We start from the raw sequence: 18,335 nt of genomic DNA on the forward strand, positions 1-18,335 counted from the left end.
AAAAAAAAAAAAAAAAAAAAAAAAAAAAGGTATTCCGATGGAAAAATATTTGCCAACGGTTCATATATTGATTTATTTTGAAAAATAACACGCGAAAACGTGTGCTCGTTTTTTCCAGGCCGTCGATGAATCCTTCTCTCTCTCTCTCTCTTCCCACGTGGACAATATTTGTTTCTCGCAGACCGAGCTTTTATTCGACGGTCTCATTCGTTTATATATATATATATATATTTTCTCGCGGTGATCTCGAGAAGGCAAAAGATCAACAATACCGATATCGATAATAATAATAATAATAATGATGAGGATAATAATAATAATAATAATAATGATAAAAGGGTGTCTCACCTCTTGAAGATTCTGCATCTCGTAAACCATGAACGCGTAATCGGTGAGCAAAATGTTTCCCCTGATCACCTCGAGATTGGGGAAAAGATTGCTCAAAGTTTTCAAACCGTTGACGCGATAGAGTAGGAGATATCCGGTGATCTCTCTGAGCAGAGGGAAACTGATCGGTTGAAAATCCCTCTCGGAGCTGTTCTCGAGAAGGACGATCTGGAGGAAGCCCTCTATCACCCGGCAGTCCTTCATAATTCCAAACGCGGACGCGGCGTTCCGTATGTCTATACTCTGACAGATCCCATCGCCGATCGTCACATTTTTGTATTTCCTTGTCACCTTGTCACGGCCCGACAAGTCGCTCGACTTCACGCTCGATTTGGACAGCCTCGATTGTTGCCCGCCTTCCTCCGCCAATTTCGTGTTCGCTTCCGTCGACCTGCGATCATTCCACAACAACGGACGACCAATTACACTCGGGATACCTCGTGAAACGGATAAGATCCTTCTAGGATCGCTTCTAGGATCCTTCGTCCGTTTTTAAAAGAATTTTAAATGCACATTCGATCGTTCGTGCGTCCCTTTTCAGCGGATATGAAAACGAAGAATCCTAGGAGGGAAAAAATGATTGTCGAATGGATCCTTCGCTTTTAAAAAAATTTAATAGCTCATCCGTTCGAAGAAGGGAAAATTCTAGGAGGGAAAATTTCTATTTGGACAGTTTCGATCGTTTTTAAAAAAATTTTACCACCCATCCGATCGTTCGAAGAAGAGAAAATTCGTTCCTAGGAGGGAAAATTTCTATTTGGACAGTTTCGATCGCTCGAAACTCGAAGAATTCTAGGAGGGAAAATTTCTATTTGGACAGTTTCAATCGTTCGTTTCTTCACCCAAAAACGATTGTCCAATGGATCCTTCGTCCGTTTTTAAAAGAATTTTAAATGCACATTCGATCGTTCGTGCGTCCTTTTCAGCGGATATGAAAACGAAGAATCCTAGGAGGGAAAAAATGATTGTCGAATGGATCCTTCGCTTTTAAAAAAATTTAATAGCTCATCCGTTCGAAGAAGGGAAAATTCTAGGAGGGAAAAAATGATTGTCCAATGGATTCTTCGCTTTTAAAAAAATTTAATAGCCCATTCGATCGTTCGTGCGTCTCTTTTCAGCGGATTTAAAAAACGAAGAATCCTAGGAGGGAAAAAATGATTGTCCAATGGATCCTTCGCTTTTAAAAAAATTTAATAGCTCATCCGTTCGAAGAAGGGAAAATTCTAGGAGGGAAAATTTCTATTTGGACAGTTTCAATCGCTCGAAACTCGTTCGAAGAATTTTAGGAGGGAAAATTTCTATTTGGACAGTTTCGATCGCTCAGATTCTTCACCCAAAAACGATTGTCCAATGGATCCTTCGTCCGTTTTTAAAAGAATTTTAAATGCACATTCGATCGTCCGTGCGTCCTTTTCAGCGGATATGAAAACGAAGAATCCTAGGAGGGAAAAAATGATTGTCGAATGGATCCTTCGCTTTTAAAAAAATTTAATAGCTCATCCGTTCGAAGAAGGGAAAATTCTAGGAGGGAAAATTTCTATTTGGACAGTTTCAATCGCTCGAAACTCGTTCGAAGAATTTTAGGAGGGAAAATTTCTATTTGGACAGTTTCGATCGCTCAGATTCTTCACCCAAAAACGATTGTCCAATGGATCCTTCGTCCGTTTTTAAAAGAATTTTAAATGCACATTCGATCGTCCCTTTTCAGCGGATATGAAAACGAAGAATCCTAGGAGGGAAAAAATGATTGTCGAATGGATCCTTCGCTTTTAAAAAAATTTAATAGCTCATCCGTTCGAAGAAGGGAAAATTCGTTCCTAGGAGGGAAAATTTCTATTTGGACAGTTTCGATCGCTCGAAACTCGTTCGAAGAATTCTAGGAGGGAAAATTTCTATTTGGACAGTTTCGATCGCTTTTAAAAAAATTTTATCGTCCATCCGATCGTTCGAAGAATCCTAAGAAGGAAAATTTTTACTTGGACACTTTCGATCGCTCGTTCGTTCACCCAAAAATGATTGTCAAATGGATCCTTCGCTTTAAAAAAAATTGACCATCCGATCGGTCATCCTTTCAGTAAACGTAAAAACAAAGAATCTTAGAATGGAAAAAATGATTATCCAATGGATCCTTCGCTTTTAAAAAAATTTAATAGCCCAACCGATCGTTCGAAGAATCCTAAGAAGGAAAATTTTTACTTGGACACTTTTGATCGCTCGTTCCTTCACCCAAAAACGATTGTCGAATGGATCCTTCGCTTTTAAAAAAATTTTACCACCCATTCGATCGTTCGTGCGTCCCTTTTCAGCGGATATGAAACCGAAAAATCCTAGGAGGGAAAAAATGATTGTCCAATGGATCCTTCGCTTTTAAAAAAATTTAATAGCCCAACCGATCGTTCGAAGAAGAGAAAATTCGTTCCTAGGAGGGAAAATTTCTATTTGGACAGTTTCGATCGCTCGAAATTCGTTCGAAGAATTCTAGGAGGGAAAATTTGTATTTGCACAGTTTCGATTGCTCGTTTCTTCACCTGAAAACGATTGTCCAATGGATCCTTCGCTTTTAAAAAAATTTTACCACTCATTCGATCCTTCGTGCGTCCCTTTTCAGCGGATATGAAAACGAAGAATCCTAGGAGGGAAAAAATTATTGTCCAATGGATTCCTCGCTTTTAAAAAAATTTAATAGCCTGTTCGATCGTTCGTGCGTCCCTTTTCAGCGGATTTAAAAAACGAAGAGTCCTAGAAGAGAAAAAATGATTGTCGAATGGATCCTTCGCTTTTAAAAAAATTTGACCATCCAATCGTGCATTCTTTCAGTAAACGTAAAAACAAAGAATCTTAGGAGGGAAAATTTCTACTTGGACACTTTCGATCGCTCGTTCATCCAAAAATGATTGTCCGATTGCTCGTGCATCCCTTTCTTTCGCTCGCTCGTTCACCCCAAAAGAATTGTCCAATGGATCCTTTGTTTTTAAAAAAAATTTTACCGCCCATCCGATCGTTCGAAGAATCCTAAGAGGAAAAATTTCTATTTGAACAGTTTCGATCGCTCGTTCGTTCACCCGAAAATGATTATCCAACGAGTTGTTTGTCCGCTTTTAAAAAAAATTTGACCGCCCATCCGATCGTTCATCCCTTTCCGCGAATGTAAAAAGAAAGAATCGTAGAGAATATTTCTACTTGAAGATTATCGTTCGTTCACTCGAAAACGATTGTCGAATAAGTTCGCTTTTAAAAAAATTTGATCCCAAGGAGAGAACATTTTTACTTGGACATTTTTCTACTTGGATCCTTTGTTTTTAAAAAAATTTGGCCGCCCATCCGATCGTTCGAAGAATCCTAGGAGGGAAAATTTCTACTTGGACACTTTCGATTGCTCGTTCGTCCAACGAGTTCTTCTGCTTTTAAAAAAAATTTAGCCGCCTATTCGTTCCTGCATTCTTTTCAGCGAGCGTAAAAACGAAGAATCCAAGGAAAGAAAATTTTCATGGCTTCTTCGTCCGCTTTTAAAAAAAGTTTGGCCGCCCATTCGATCGTTCGTGCATCCTTTTTCGCAAACATAAAAACGAAGAATCCTAGGAGAGAAAATTTCTACTTGGACACTTTCGATCGCTTTTAAAAAAAAAATTTAGCCATCTATTCGTTCCTGCATTTTTTTTCACCGAGCGTAAAAACGAAGAATCCAAGGAAAGAAACTTTCTAGTATCGTTCGTTCACCCGAAAACCGGGGTTGTCGAATGGGAAAAATGGGCGGAGGCGAAGCGATACGCGCTTCTCCTCACCGAGTACCTGGAATCAATCGCCCTGTTGCGTCTGTAGGAACCGATTCTCTCGTAGAACGGGTCCCGGGGATCGTCCCTTTTGCGGTGGTGTCCATTCCCGAGGACGGCCTCCTCGATCCCGTAATCGGCCACGTATCCTCTCCTAATCTCGTCGTAATCATCGTCGAGAGCGGGAGCGCCGGTGTTCCAAGTTGCATCGAATTGGCAAGCGGCCAGCGACACAGCGGCGCACAGCAGCAACATCACCGGCGACCACCGCCGCCACCTCGTCCCCCCCATCCTCTCGCCACGGCCAACAACACGGCGGCGCTGCCCTTGGTCGAGGAACGGGGCGAGATCGTCAAACCTTCCCCGAATTACCTTCCTTCCTGCTCCTCCTCCTCCTCCTCCTCCTCCTCCTGTCGCCTCTCCCTTCGTCCTCCCCCTCCACCTTCGCCCGATCGATCGATCGATCGATCGCCACGTGCCACGACGACACCTCTTCGTCGCGTTACGTCGTCGCCCGTTCAAACCACCCTTTTCTCCCCTGCCTCGATCTCTCCCGACCGAGGAGGATCGATCATTCGATTCGATTCGATTCGAGAACAGAGAGAGAGAGTGTGTGAGAGAAAGAGAGAGAGAGAGAGAGAGAGTGAGAGAGTGGGTGGTATATCCGATTCAAACCAGACCTTTCCGCCTCTCCACCGTCTCCCCTCCGCACATGAATACGATTATTTCGCAAGGAAAAAAGAAGAAGAAAAGAAGGGAAGAAAATCGGTCCACCTCGAGCGAAAAATATGAATAAATTTCGCTGGGATTTATTATCTCGACTTTTCGTCTTCTTATGCAAAAAGAAAACGGTAAAACAGAAGAAGGATGAACTGCGGTCACGGCCAATCCGCCTTTAATGACTGCCGAACGACCTCGTTCGCGTATTCTCCTCTTCCTGCTGCTCGCCGCGTTGCGGATAGACCGCAATCCTTGATCTTCCACAGTTCTTCCACTTCCAAGATCTTTATTTGCGATCCTTCCCCGTTTCCCCGTTTCGAATTAGACGAATTAAAAAAATGAATTTTCGCGAGAGAAGGAAACGCCCACTCCTTCTCCTTATGCGTTTCTTTTTCTTGGGGGAGGGAGGGGGGAGGAGGTATTTTCCCTTTCTTTTTTTTTTTCTCCTTCTCCTTCTCCCTCTTCTTCCTCTTCTCCCTCACAGCTTCTTCTTCAGACGGCGAACGAAAGAACCACGCTCAGAGAAGTTTCTTGTTGAAGATGAAGAACTTCCCGCCCCTCATAGCTCCGCCAGTTGAACGCCTGCAATCAATCGAACGAACAGGATGTACATGTGCACGTACGTACGCACGAGAGGGGAAATTAATCTCGGGGGGTGATTATTATTATTATTATTATTATTATTATATTATTATTATTATTATATTCGTTCCTTTCAACGGATTGTCATTGCGGATAGTCGTCATCGAAGGCGTGTGTCACTTAATCGACCACTTAACCCTTAAACGAACCGTCTTCGAATCTATTTATAGTCCATTGTGTTCGTCCGCGACAACCGGGATACACCGTTTTAGTTGTAGTTCTTTGGAATTGTGATGAAAGAAAAGTAAGGTAAAAGAGGAGGCGAATATCGATCTCTTTCCATTCCTTTCCATTCTGTATATGTACATAGGAAACGGAGGGGAAATGGCAATTAATTGGCGACGCTAAATTAGATATACAGATTCAATATTTTTATGTATAATTATAATTTTTATATATTAATTAATATATGTTTATATAATATATATTATTTATATATAATTATATATATATATAATTACATATAATTAATAATTTTTATATATAATATTATATATAGAAATGCTACTTCTCTTTCACGAGTCGAAGAATCCGATTTACGAACATCCGGTTTCGAGAGAAAAATATTACATTTGCACGCGCGGATCGGTCGCTTTATCGCGTTCCACTTTATCGATGATTGCTCGAAGAGGAAAAAGAAGAAAGAAACGAAGTTGATGTTCGAAACTCTCGTAGAATTTCTCGTAGAAGATGTGATCTATCAAATTCGAGAGAATACGATTTAAACACGATTGAGTTTCGCTTAAAAGAATCTGTTGTCGAATCGACTTCGAAGCGAACGTCGTTCATCCGTTAACGCGTTTGGCGCGAAAATTCAAATTGAATTCACCGTTTCACGCGTCCGAGATGCGTAATGGAGGCCGAAATTAAGAAATAATTAACGAACGTGGCCACGATAATGACGATTCGAGCAAAAATTACGTGAGAGAGACTTGTGTCGAACATCTGGACGAGTCGTTGATAAACAGTTTTCGCGAAAAGAAAAAGGAAAGAAAAGAGAACGAAGGGAGAGTCGCGAAATTTAAATTGATAAGCGGTGAAAGGGATTCCACGCAAACACTCCCCCCTCTGTCCTGATAATTTTACAAACCCTCCACCCACGATAAACAACACGAAAGGAGAGATCGATCATTCTCACGATCTCGTCCAACGGTTACATCCGCGGCAGACGTATTGGTCATACGTTCTTCATAAAGTTGCTGGCATAAATCATGACCGGCCATTTTATCTACCAGCGGGACAGCTCTTTAAAACTGCAACCATGGAGCTGGCTCGTGCATCGTTGCGCGTAGGTGGATCTTGAGACAGCAATAAATGCGTTGTTGTAGAAATTTCTGGTTCGCTTTCGAACCGAGCAGGGATAATAAAAATAAAAACAGAGAGAGAGAGAGACAGAGAGAGAGAGAGAGAGAAATTATGCGAGTTGTCATAGTGCGCGGCAAAATTTTTTGGAATTCTCAGAATCTCTGAAGAGGCGACGAAAGGGAAGAGAGAGAGAGAGAGAAAGAGAAAGAGAAAGAAAGATCAAAGTGACGAAACGCATTTTTCCCCCTCACGGATTCGTTAAAACAGCTGGAACACGTGGTTCGATAAAATGTATAGTTTTGCTACATGTGTATGCAAGATATCGAGAGAAGGCGTATACATAGTTGCCGCGCTCTTCCACGGTTCGTTTATGTTTATTTACGTGACACGTGTAATTACGTTGCACCACCGTCGAGCTTGGAACGCGTTTTTTGCACCAAAATCGAGGAGACCTCCCTCGATAGCGAGGCCATCGTATTCTACATCGTGTCTCTACATCATGCCCGAAAATTCGAATTTATATCTTCTCGTCTCTCTCTTACGAGAGAGAGAGAGAGAGAGAGAGATTAAACGAGACGTTGACGATTCTTTACGAAATATTTCTTTTTCTTTTTTTCCCCTCCTCCTCCTCCTCCTCTTTGAGTCGAGAGAGGGGTAATTCCAGCGAAGAGAAATTGATCGTTTCGGTCTGGTTGCCAGGGAAATTCCACATTACTTGCGGAAAAGATGATATTCGAATAATAAAACTGTTGGCGAGCTATTGATTAAATTTATATATATCGTTAAATGGGTGAGGGATCCATTCATTTCTATTTCTATACGTAGGGTAGGAGTTAAAGAAATGTGGATGTTAAGTTGTGTGGATGGACGTTGAACGATTCATTCGATTTGAGAAAATCGAAGGAGAACCGTTTCTCTTTTTCTTTTTCTTTTTCTTTTCTTTTTTGTTTTTTTCGTTCATTCATAATCTAAAGAAGAGGATAAAGATAAGTGTTCGAAACTTCATTGAGAAGGAAGATAAAACAACGTGATCAACACGTTTATTTGGAAACTAATCTCGAATAACATCGTTTCTTATCTATATATATATGTATATATATGTACATATGTACGAGAGGACGACGCAATTTCGTTTCAAATAAAATAAAACTCGAAAATCGTAACTAATGACGCATATTTTTTTTTTTTCTTTTTTTCTTTTTGATTTCATCGAAATTAAAATGGTGAAATAGTTTATTATCGAATCAATTCTGCGTGGAACTTAATTTACACGCTTTATTCTCCCTGTTGCAGGCCATCAATAAATCGTCCCATTGGAGAAATTTCAATGAATGAAGACGATTAATTGGGGAAAATTGGGGCCGATCTCCGTTGCGAAACAAATTACGATAAATGCGAGTTATGTATTTCTATACACGGCCGATCGATTTTTATTTTTATTTTTATCCCAGAATAATTGCATCATCGTTTCGTTACGTATTTAACCTTCCGATGAAAAATTTGAAATTTTTCTTTTCCCCAATCTTTTATTATCCATTCGATATTCCTATTCCTTTCTTTCTTTTTTCTTTTCTTTTCTTTTCTTTTCTTTTTTTTTAAATATCAATTTTCTCTCAATGAAATATCTATATCCATTACGCGACAATTAATCGATTAATCGACTAATTAGACGAATCGAAATATATTATTATTTGGAAAATCGATAAATTCTTTTTTTTCCTCGAAAAAAATTCCAAATTCTTGTACGTAACCGTTTCTTCCGGGGAAATGGACGATAAGGTGGAGCGATAAAGAAAAAAAAGAAAAAGAAAAAAATCATCTCGAAAAATGAAACGCGATAAAAAAACAAGACTGCGTTTTCAACTGCGTGATTTCGGAGTGGCGCATATTTGATTTTCTTCGTTACACGATACGTTACACGAGATAATCCACGCTCCGTTGGAAAAAACAGACGATGGGAAACGGTACGGAGATAATAAAGGGTCGATGCCTCTTTTATACGCCTCGTAATTAATTCTTCGCTCTCTCGAAATACTCGGTCGGAGCTATTGAAAGAGACCGAAATCGTATATACGTATGTGTATACATGCACGAGCTGTCACGATCCCGCCCATTCATAAGTTGACGCAGCACCGATAACGAGCTGATAACCGACAGCGGATCGGCCCGTGCCTCGTCCCTCTCCTTTCTTATCGTCCACCGTGCCGTCGACCACCAATTTCTCGTGGATACGCGCCTCGAATTGAAATTATCCTCGAATTTCACGAAAGAGAAAAAAGGGAGGGGGAGGGAAATCGATTTGATCCCTTCCCAGATTTGAACAACGGAGAGTCGAGAACGTGGTGATCGGACGTGAGACGGACGGGTTAAGGGTAAGAATGAGAGAGAGAGCTAACGATAATACGTTTAACGTATAGCGGTATTGCAGCGTATGCATGTAACACGGGTACGTTATTCGACGCTCTATTTGCAAGTGACCTTCGAATTATTTTCAGCAATTTACGATTCCTCGAGGAATCCTACCTCGGCTATCGTAGAAACAACGCTTAAAAATTGTTAAATACCTCGTCCAACTTTCGATCAATCCGATATTACAACTGTACCGGTTAACACACACACACAGATACGTACACGCAATGGCAAATAATTTCCAAGTAAACAGGTTTACTAAGTCGGTTTGAATTATTAATGGCCATAAGATAAATAGTCGTGTATACGTATTTAACGTGTATTTATAATTTTTCTTTTTTTTTTTTTTTTACAAATATCCTACGATTCGAAGAATGTCGGAGACATTGATTCGTACGAGAAAGAGAGAGAGAGAAAGAAAACGCGTACGTCAAATATATTATTATTCCCGTTGGAAAATCGATAAATTTTTTTTTCTCGGAAAAAATTCCAAATTCTTATACATAACCATTTTTTCCTGGGAAATGGACGATAAGGTGGAGTTGAACGCGATGTAAAAAAGAAAAAAAAAAAAAAAAAACACCAAATTTTAAAAAATTCCAGTTTTAAATTATTAACGGTTGGCATGTGGGACAGGTAGGGATCGTAAATTCGACCGAGGCCGTTAATAATATTCCGTGTATGAATTGGCAAATTGACGCGAGAGGCAAGCACAACGGCTCTTACTTACTCTATTCAAACGCGTGCTAGGAAATCGTAGGAAAGAAAGAAACTAAGGAGAAGAAGCTCGGGTATACGAGAAATAAAAAAACAAAACAAAGAAAAGAAAGAAAGAAAGAAAGAAAGAAAGAAAGAAAGAGAAAAAAGGCTGGACATTCTCGTCGACGGATTTCACGATATGTTGCAAAGTTAATTAACGCATCGGGGGAGCAGGTTGGCATGCAGCACGTAGGCTGGTTCCTAGCACGAAAAGTATGCCAGCCAGAGGCGACCCATGGCCGAACTTGTACGTAGTTGCACGGAAACGTTATTTCATCATTGTGATGGTCGTGCGCGCGTGTAAGTGTATTTTCGATGGAACGAGGGACGAACGCATCGACATCTCGTGGCAATATTTAAGCCCTATCCGTATATGAATATGCAACTTTCGAACACTCGTCACGCGTCCATGAAATTTCAACAGTCTAACGTCATCTTTTTTTTACGATCTCTGCCCGTGACGCGTGCGAGAATGTAGATGTCGTGCAACGTCTTACAACCTAATACAGATTTCGACAGTGCCGGTGGAGAGGCTCTGTTGCCTTTTACGACCTTCACGCGTGTATACGACCACCACGAATGTATACGTATTCTATATTGTAGGAATTTTAAATTTGTTCGTTCTATCGTTTCCTCGTGATACGAACAACTTATTGGATACGCAACGAGTTAGAATGAGATAGAGATAGAGAGAAAGAGAGAGAGAGAGAGAAGTTCATCGCACGATTATATTCTTTGATCCACGATACATTGATTTGTGCGTTACCACACATCCATCGATTGCAAAATCTTCAATGTGCATATTTCGAATACTTTGGCGTGCAAATTTGCCCTTTCGTAATAATCTGCTCGCTCGTACGAAAAGAGAATTTTAAATAATTTGTTCGTTCCAACGTTCCTCGTCATACGAACAAATGTAATATACGAGCGAATCGTTTTAGATTAGAATGATACAAAAAAAAAAAAAGATGAATAAATAAATAAATAATAGTAATAACAACGATAAGAAAATCCGTTGCACGGGCTTATTTCTTATTATCCACGATGCGTTTATTCACACTGTTGCAATATCTTCAAAGTCTGCGTATTTCAACTTTGATAATGCGTACAAATTTGCCCTTTCATAATCTACTCTGCGTTCAAATAAAACGAGAGAGAAAGAATATTACAAAGTAAACTCACCCCAAGATAATTCGCCCCACGAACCCATAAAGTCAAGATAAACCCTCCTTTTACGGCGAACCTTCTTATCAAAGATCAAACCGAAAGAAATGAAAGAAAGAAAGAAAGAAAGAAAGGGAGGAAGGGAGCGGAAAAAGGAGAAAGCACTTTCGGAATCAACGTGTCTCGTAGCACGAGAAGAAAAGTTCAACTTTATCACTATATTATTTTCTCACGTAACCCATTTCCGGTCCTTTTTATTGACGCAACGACGATAGCAAAGAGCAAGAGAAAAAAAAATATTTGCACAAGATATCTTCATACATATACATATATGTGAAGGAGAAAACGAAAAAGGAAAAAAAGAAAGAGAAAAAAAAAAGAAAATGATTCGAAGAAACCTGAAGCGCAAAAAAGAGCATTACTTTTTCGCTACGAAGGGATCCATCTTGTTCCACTGATTGTGCCACATTTCCTGGCCAAGATCGCATACATAAATATAATCGTTCACGAGGCCGTGATTTTTACGATATATGCGGCAAGTCGATGACACTTTCCATTGTCTAGAGCGTAAAGGTGTGAAGAGAAGAAGCGCAGGAAGTTGGAAGTGAGACGGAGGAGAACAGAGGGCTAGAGCAAATACCGTTTGAAAGAACGTCAACAGCTGACTCACGACGGGCGAAGCGTTATGTTAACCGGACCATAATTAGATGGACATGACGTTGTAACCTCGTGTCGAAACTTTCCAGCTTGAGAATCCGTCCGGAACGTTCTTTCTACGCGGCGTCCATTTTGTTTTTATGCCAAAATGCGATTAACGTCGCGCGCATTAATCGATCGATCGATCGATTTCGTTATTCATTTGGAAATTTTTTTGAATACAATAATTTTTCGAGTAATTTCGTAAGAAAGGTGGCGAAAAATGGTGGACGTAATTAATACGGATCGAGAACGAAATTCCGCATTCCGATCGAATAACAAACGTTATTAAAAACATTTAAAACGAGCCCGCGCATGGTCGGTGATTCGAAAATCAGACATTTCGTGATAACGTTGTAACGATAATGATGGCCAAAGCAACAATAATTATTCGACTCGGTGAATTGCGATTCCGAGCGTATTAAACGCGAAATATTCTGTAATTAATTAAACGAACAAGGTACGGATTGATTAAGCAATTAATTTGGCTGGTATCATCGGGAACGGGCGCAATATCGATGCAATTAAAATCCACCAGTGAAATTGGAAACAATGTTCGTTGGATTATAGCGGATGAGAGGATGTTAATTAGCACTCGCAAAAAAGAAAAAAAAAAAAAAAAAGAGAAAAAGGAAAAACGTATCCCGCGTTTAACCACGCGACGAACAGGTGACCATGGAACGAAATATACGCCTCGTAACGATATAATTAGTTTAATCATAATTATAGGTTGTCGCGCGATGATATACGCGCCGTTTTACTATTGCACGACCGTGTGAAATTACGCGGTAGAAATGTTACCTTAAATGATGAATCAAGAGGAGCTTGTTAACGTCTTCGAAAAACGTATGCGATGCGTGACACAATACGAGTCTTTCTAACCACAAATTGTTAGGTAAATTTATTTCCAACAAATTTGCGTAACGTTAATCACATTTACCTACAAACATATATATATATATATATATATATACCTTTCGCATTTTCCCTCCTCTTTAAAAAAAAAAAAAAAAAGGAAAAGCGAGACAGGAATAAATCGCTTGGAACGAAGATCATGGACGATTTCGATTTCATCGAGGAACGTGTTATATACTTTCTACGGGGAAGAAATTCTTTTTTTTTTTTTTCGGGCCTCTATCTCGAAACGAGGACACGGCCGGTTTAGCGAGACGCGCGAAAGCAAGACGAGCGCAGCCGGGAAGATAATGCTGGATTATTTCTAGAAGCACGAATTATAGTATTCAAGCGCGTAAACAACGATCACCGCGCGAACGACGAGGATAGAGAGATCTCATTTGTGGGTCAGGAGACGCACACACGCACCGGTCGGACGGGAATCGATAAGGGAAAAAAGGAAAGGACGGGGGCCGAAAATTGCTTGCATCGTTGCGTCGTCACGGACGTCGGCATCCTTTCGCGTCGTCCGTCCCGTTCCAACCGTCGAACGGTGGACAAAGGTTAACGAGGAACGACGCAGAAAACGGCGCGATACTCGGCCCTCCTGTACTAACACGCGACGATCGATCCACGAAAATGGCGCGCATTTACCCCTCCCCCATTACCCCCTACCACTTCGTTTAATACATCCTTCCAAACGTATCACGGGTGTGTATATAACGTGACTTAGGAGTATGATTCAAAACGTCGCTTTTATGGTACGTGTGCTTTCAACGTAAACCGATATAAACCGATACGGTAATACGTAAAAAGGAAAAAAGGAAATTTACGTGAAAAAAAAAAAAAAAAAAAAGAAAAAAGGGAACGTTTATTTTTTCACGTTCGCTCGTGAAAAATTATTGTTACGGCTCCTTCCTCCTTCTTTTTATTATCGTGCGTACTTTCGGACGATGAGAAATAATACGCGAAAGTTCACGTCCTCGGCATGTGAAAGTGTTCCAGAGGATCCATTTTCCGCGCGTTCTCTCTATTGCGGAAGAAAGAGGATTGTTGAATAAAGATGAAAGAGGACGCGCCATTGGATGGAAATGGAACTCTTCCGTCGAAATTAGTCCATTAAACTATAACTTCTCCACCGCTTAGTATCCCTCCCCCCCTCCCCACGAGTCGATCGACTTTCACCGCTTCTATCTCCACCGCAACTTTCGATACACGGAACAATACCAGTTCGAGCGGCAACCTTTTCTCATACGCGGCTAAACAATGGAAACGGAAGTGGAAGAAGAGAGTCGACAGAGCGGATAATAAAAATGGAATAACGAAAATCCACGGTTTCCCCCCCTCGCCTATTTGGAGGAGAATTTTTCCTTCGGGGACTACGAGATGCGCGGAGAGAAGCTATAAAGAGAAGCAACAGGCGTCATCTGAGAGACGGCGAGCGCTACTACACGACCATACTACCATGGAAAAGATCCCATTGGGATAAGAGTATGCAAGAATTTGAATTCGCTTGCATTCCAACTTTGATTGTAATTCTATCGACGCCTCTTCGTCTATTCACGATGAAACGTTGGGGAGTCGATTAATTCCGGGCCGCAGAATTCCCGTAGAATTCGTGTGGGCGGAATTAGTTTGGCTGACCGATTAATCCTATCGGTAACTCGAGACCTTCTACATCCTATCCCACCCGTCTCGAGAGACGCGACGCGCTACAACAACGCGCGATAAATTCAATTTCATCCAATTCGAGGCTTTATACTTTGTGTACAGTTTGTTCATTAACAGGTTGACTGCCGCGTCATCCATATTCGGGTGACGCTTATTTGACTATTTATCTGGAAAGATATTCTGTAATTAAACTATTAAATTATATTTATAAAAATGATAAAAAAAATTATTTATTAAAAAAATTATTTTGAATGTAAAATTTTAAAACATTCTATAGAAAGCTGAGGTTAATAATCCGGACAATTTGGACAAAAAGTCGTTGTCTTTTTAAATTCCCCATATTCGGATGACGCTTATTTCACTACTTACGAATGATCTTCGTATTTGGAAAGATATTCTGCAGGATGTAATAAAACTATTAAATTGTTATAAAAATAATAAAAAAATTATTTTAAATGTAATATTTTAAAAGTAATATTCTATAGAAAGCTTAATAATCCGGACAATTTGGACAAAAAGTCATTGTCTTTTTAAATTCCTCATATTCCCCATATTCATTTGATGCTTATTTCACTACTTATGAACGATCTTTGTAGGTATTTGGAAAGATATTCTGCAGAGTGTGATAAAATTATTAAATTGTTATAAAAATAATAAAAAAATAATTTATTCAAAAAATTATTTTGAATATAAAATTTTAAAACATTCTATAGAAAGCTGAAGTTAATAATCCGGACAATTTGGACAAAAAAGTCGTCTTTTTAAATTCCCCATATTCCCCATATTCATTTGATGCTTATTTCATTACTTATGAACGATCTTTGTAGGTATTTGGAAAGATATTCTGCAATAAAACTATTAAATTATATTTATAAAAATAATAAAAAAATAATTTATTAAAAAAATTATTTTGAATGTAAAAAACATTCTATAGAAAGTTGAGGTTAATAATCCGGACAATTTGGACAAAAAGTTGTTTTTTTTAAATTCTTTCGTGACAGCAAAAGTTCTCATCGAGCCGCGTCATCTATACACTTATTTGAAGATATTTGAAAAGATATTCTGCGAGATAAAACTATTAAATTATAAAAATAATAAAAAAATTATTTTGAATGTAAAATTTTAAAACATTCTATAGAAAGCTGAGGTTAATAATCCGGACAATTTGGACAAAAAGTCGTCTTTTTAAATTCCCCATATTCCCCATATTCATTTGATGCTTATTTCACTACTTATGAACGATCTTTGTAAGTATTTGGAAAGATATTCTGCGAGGTGTAATAAAACTATTAAATTATTATAAAAATAATAAAAAAATTATTTTGAATGTAAAATTTTAAAACATTCTATAGAAAGCTGAGGTTAATAATCCGGACAATTTGGACAAAAAAATCGTCTTTTTTAAATTCCTTCGTGCGTTTGATCGGTCCGTTTGTCGTCTTTTATATCCGAATAACATAATTTGCATGCAATCTAATACTTATACCAGAATTATTTTTCCGAACAGCGATATTATATTGACTCCGTTGAAGGTTTTGACAAAGTTTCGTTGTATTTTCGGATAATCCTAACAATTTTGCAGCAATAATTCTCTAAATCTTCTAATTTTGGGGTACGAATCTCATAGTGATACGACGATTAGATAATTTATGAACATTTCGTGCTCTGACCATCGGACACGATTACCTGCTGTGACCCTGGTCTCTAATAGACAAGCCACACGAATAATTTATACACAATTCACAACTAAGAAATACATTTGTTACGACTAGTCGAAGGGCACTCTACAGTCATATCATCCAAATTATAATCCAAATTATCCAAATTTAAATATCCAAAATATACTATATAAATCATTACTACTATACTATTGTCGATACAATTACTATTATCAATACTTCTATTGCGAACAGTAATGGAAACAAATGATGTCTCGCATCATTCTTGCGACCACCGAACTCGCATTACTAAAATATCCCTAGAAGTGCTGGAGTACATTTGACACATGAGCGCGCATGGCAGTCAACGCGTTAACAAGCTGAACGTTAAACCGTGAAACGAAAATGCACAAATTGTTACACGCGGAATATTAATTTCCAATTGAATAAATATCTACCTGCAAAATCGGCCAACACCGATTAATTCGAAATTCGCAACTGGAATCGGTCCGTACCGATCCTAAATACACGTAATGCATCTACATAACCGGATCGTCGATTCGAATGATTATCGAGCCCCGCATAATAGGAGGTCGGTTAAATACTCTCGTATCAGAGGTTAATGACTTATGGAAATTTCTTGCGCGACAGGGTCGCATTGTGACAGCGTGTCCTTCTCGCCCTCGTCTCCTCCTCGTCGTTCTCGTGTACAATTTCGATGTAAAGAAACGTAAAAGATCGTGTACAACAGATATCATGCACGGATCGACGTTTTCTTGTTTCGGGCGTGGATCATATTTGGGATCATTCTGAGCTAGGCTGAATTCATAGATACGCGAGAAATTTCAATTTTCACCTTGTATTCGCATCCATATTTTCGATGGATCGATCCGGGAATAATCGACGACGAGTTTTGAATAATTGCCGCGTAGACGACTCGTGAGAATATGTTTTGAAAGCGACTGACTCGCGGGGCCCACACGTCGCTTTCGCGCCACGCCGCACGAAATTACGCGTGTCAAGAGTTCAAGAGACCATTCCTCGGTCTTTTCTTCTCCAGTAGGAGCTTACGTTACGTTGCAACACCGACGCACAAACACTTGGAAAACGTTCAAGATGTTGTTTACGAGGCGATAGATCCCTCTCAGTCTTATATGGCCACGTGTTCGAGACGCGTGTGTCCTTTTCGGTCGATTTTATTTAGCCACGATGCACGGGTCGATTCACTGAGATCTATGGGCGATGAACAGTGAAGGCTGGTTTCGGAGCAACCGGGGAGGTCGGTTCACGACTGGATCCTCCTTCCATTCGATTTAAATATTTTTAAATATTGCGCACAGTGTGTCGAAGATGGATAATAAAGAGTAAATTGGAAACATTACATTTAATTGCAAGAATTGTAAGATTGATTAATTATTATAAAATTGTAGTAATATGAATAATAATTACGTAATAAACAAAGCGATTATTTTTCTTATATAAAAGTAAAAATAATAAATAATGGTAAAAATAATAAACAGAGGGAAAACATATACGTATTTTCTATCAATTCCATCAATTATTGTATCAAATATAAATCATAGAAATATAAATTATATAGAATAGATTATTTAATTATTTAATATAAGAAATAGGTAACGATATCAAGGACAATTCGTTCATTTGTTTATTTTCAACCAATTGGAATGTAGATTTTCCTTTAACAGTCGAGGACCGAGAGAGAAGTTCGAAATAAAATGTGTTTACCGTTACTCGGTTTTTCCGCATTGCGATGCTCGGCCAGACTAGAGAACGTGTCGTACGTTGGTTTTACACTCCGTTTCTCGAATGAAACGGTGCAAACGTCCTTTGTTTCTGAATTTTCAGACAAATGACCTATTTTTCAAATGGAAAAAGATGAGAATTTCGCTTGGACTCTCTACTTTACAAATTTATTAAAGTAGAAGAAAATATAATATTATTTCTCATTTTTCCGAGAGAAATGAATACGCGTATATTTTTCTCATAAATTATATTATTTTGATTGTTTTATAAACAAACTTATAAACTTGGATATCATAGAGAAAACAACGCACTAAAAAAAAGAAGAAAAAGAAAAAAGGAATATTCTAAAAATTAATTATACCAAAAATCTAAAATAAGCTAAATTCAAAAAATATAATTGAATCTTAAAAGATCTTGATTCCTTCGTTCCAATCTGTATCAATTTGTCACAAAATTCCGAACAGATCTATCGATCGATTCGAAACAGTTACTCTTT

General features: G+C 38.8%; 1 protein-coding gene across 6 annotated transcripts in view; it reads right to left on the reverse strand.

The window, feature by feature from the left end:
• Positions 1-18,335, reverse strand: part of LOC122713199 (insulin-like peptide receptor) — a 31,640-nt gene that overhangs the window by 6,546 nt on the left and 6,759 nt on the right. For all 6 annotated transcript variants that reach the window (XM_043933429.1, XM_043933432.1, XM_043933431.1 and 3 more), the window contains 2 exons: positions 4,177-5,459; positions 349-778 (listed from right to left, as the gene is read on the reverse strand). In XM_043933429.1, the coding sequence (XP_043789364.1) occupies positions 349-778; positions 4,177-4,448 (702 nt within the window). In that variant the 5' untranslated portion in view covers positions 4,449-5,459. The remainder of the gene's footprint in view (positions 1-348; positions 779-4,176; positions 5,460-18,335) is intronic.

Source organism: Apis laboriosa, unplaced genomic scaffold (assembly GCF_014066325.1).
Source record: "Apis laboriosa isolate Shangri-la unplaced genomic scaffold, ASM1406632v1 scaffold23_cov150, whole genome shotgun sequence".
NCBI lineage: Eukaryota > Metazoa > Arthropoda > Insecta > Hymenoptera > Apidae > Apis > Apis laboriosa.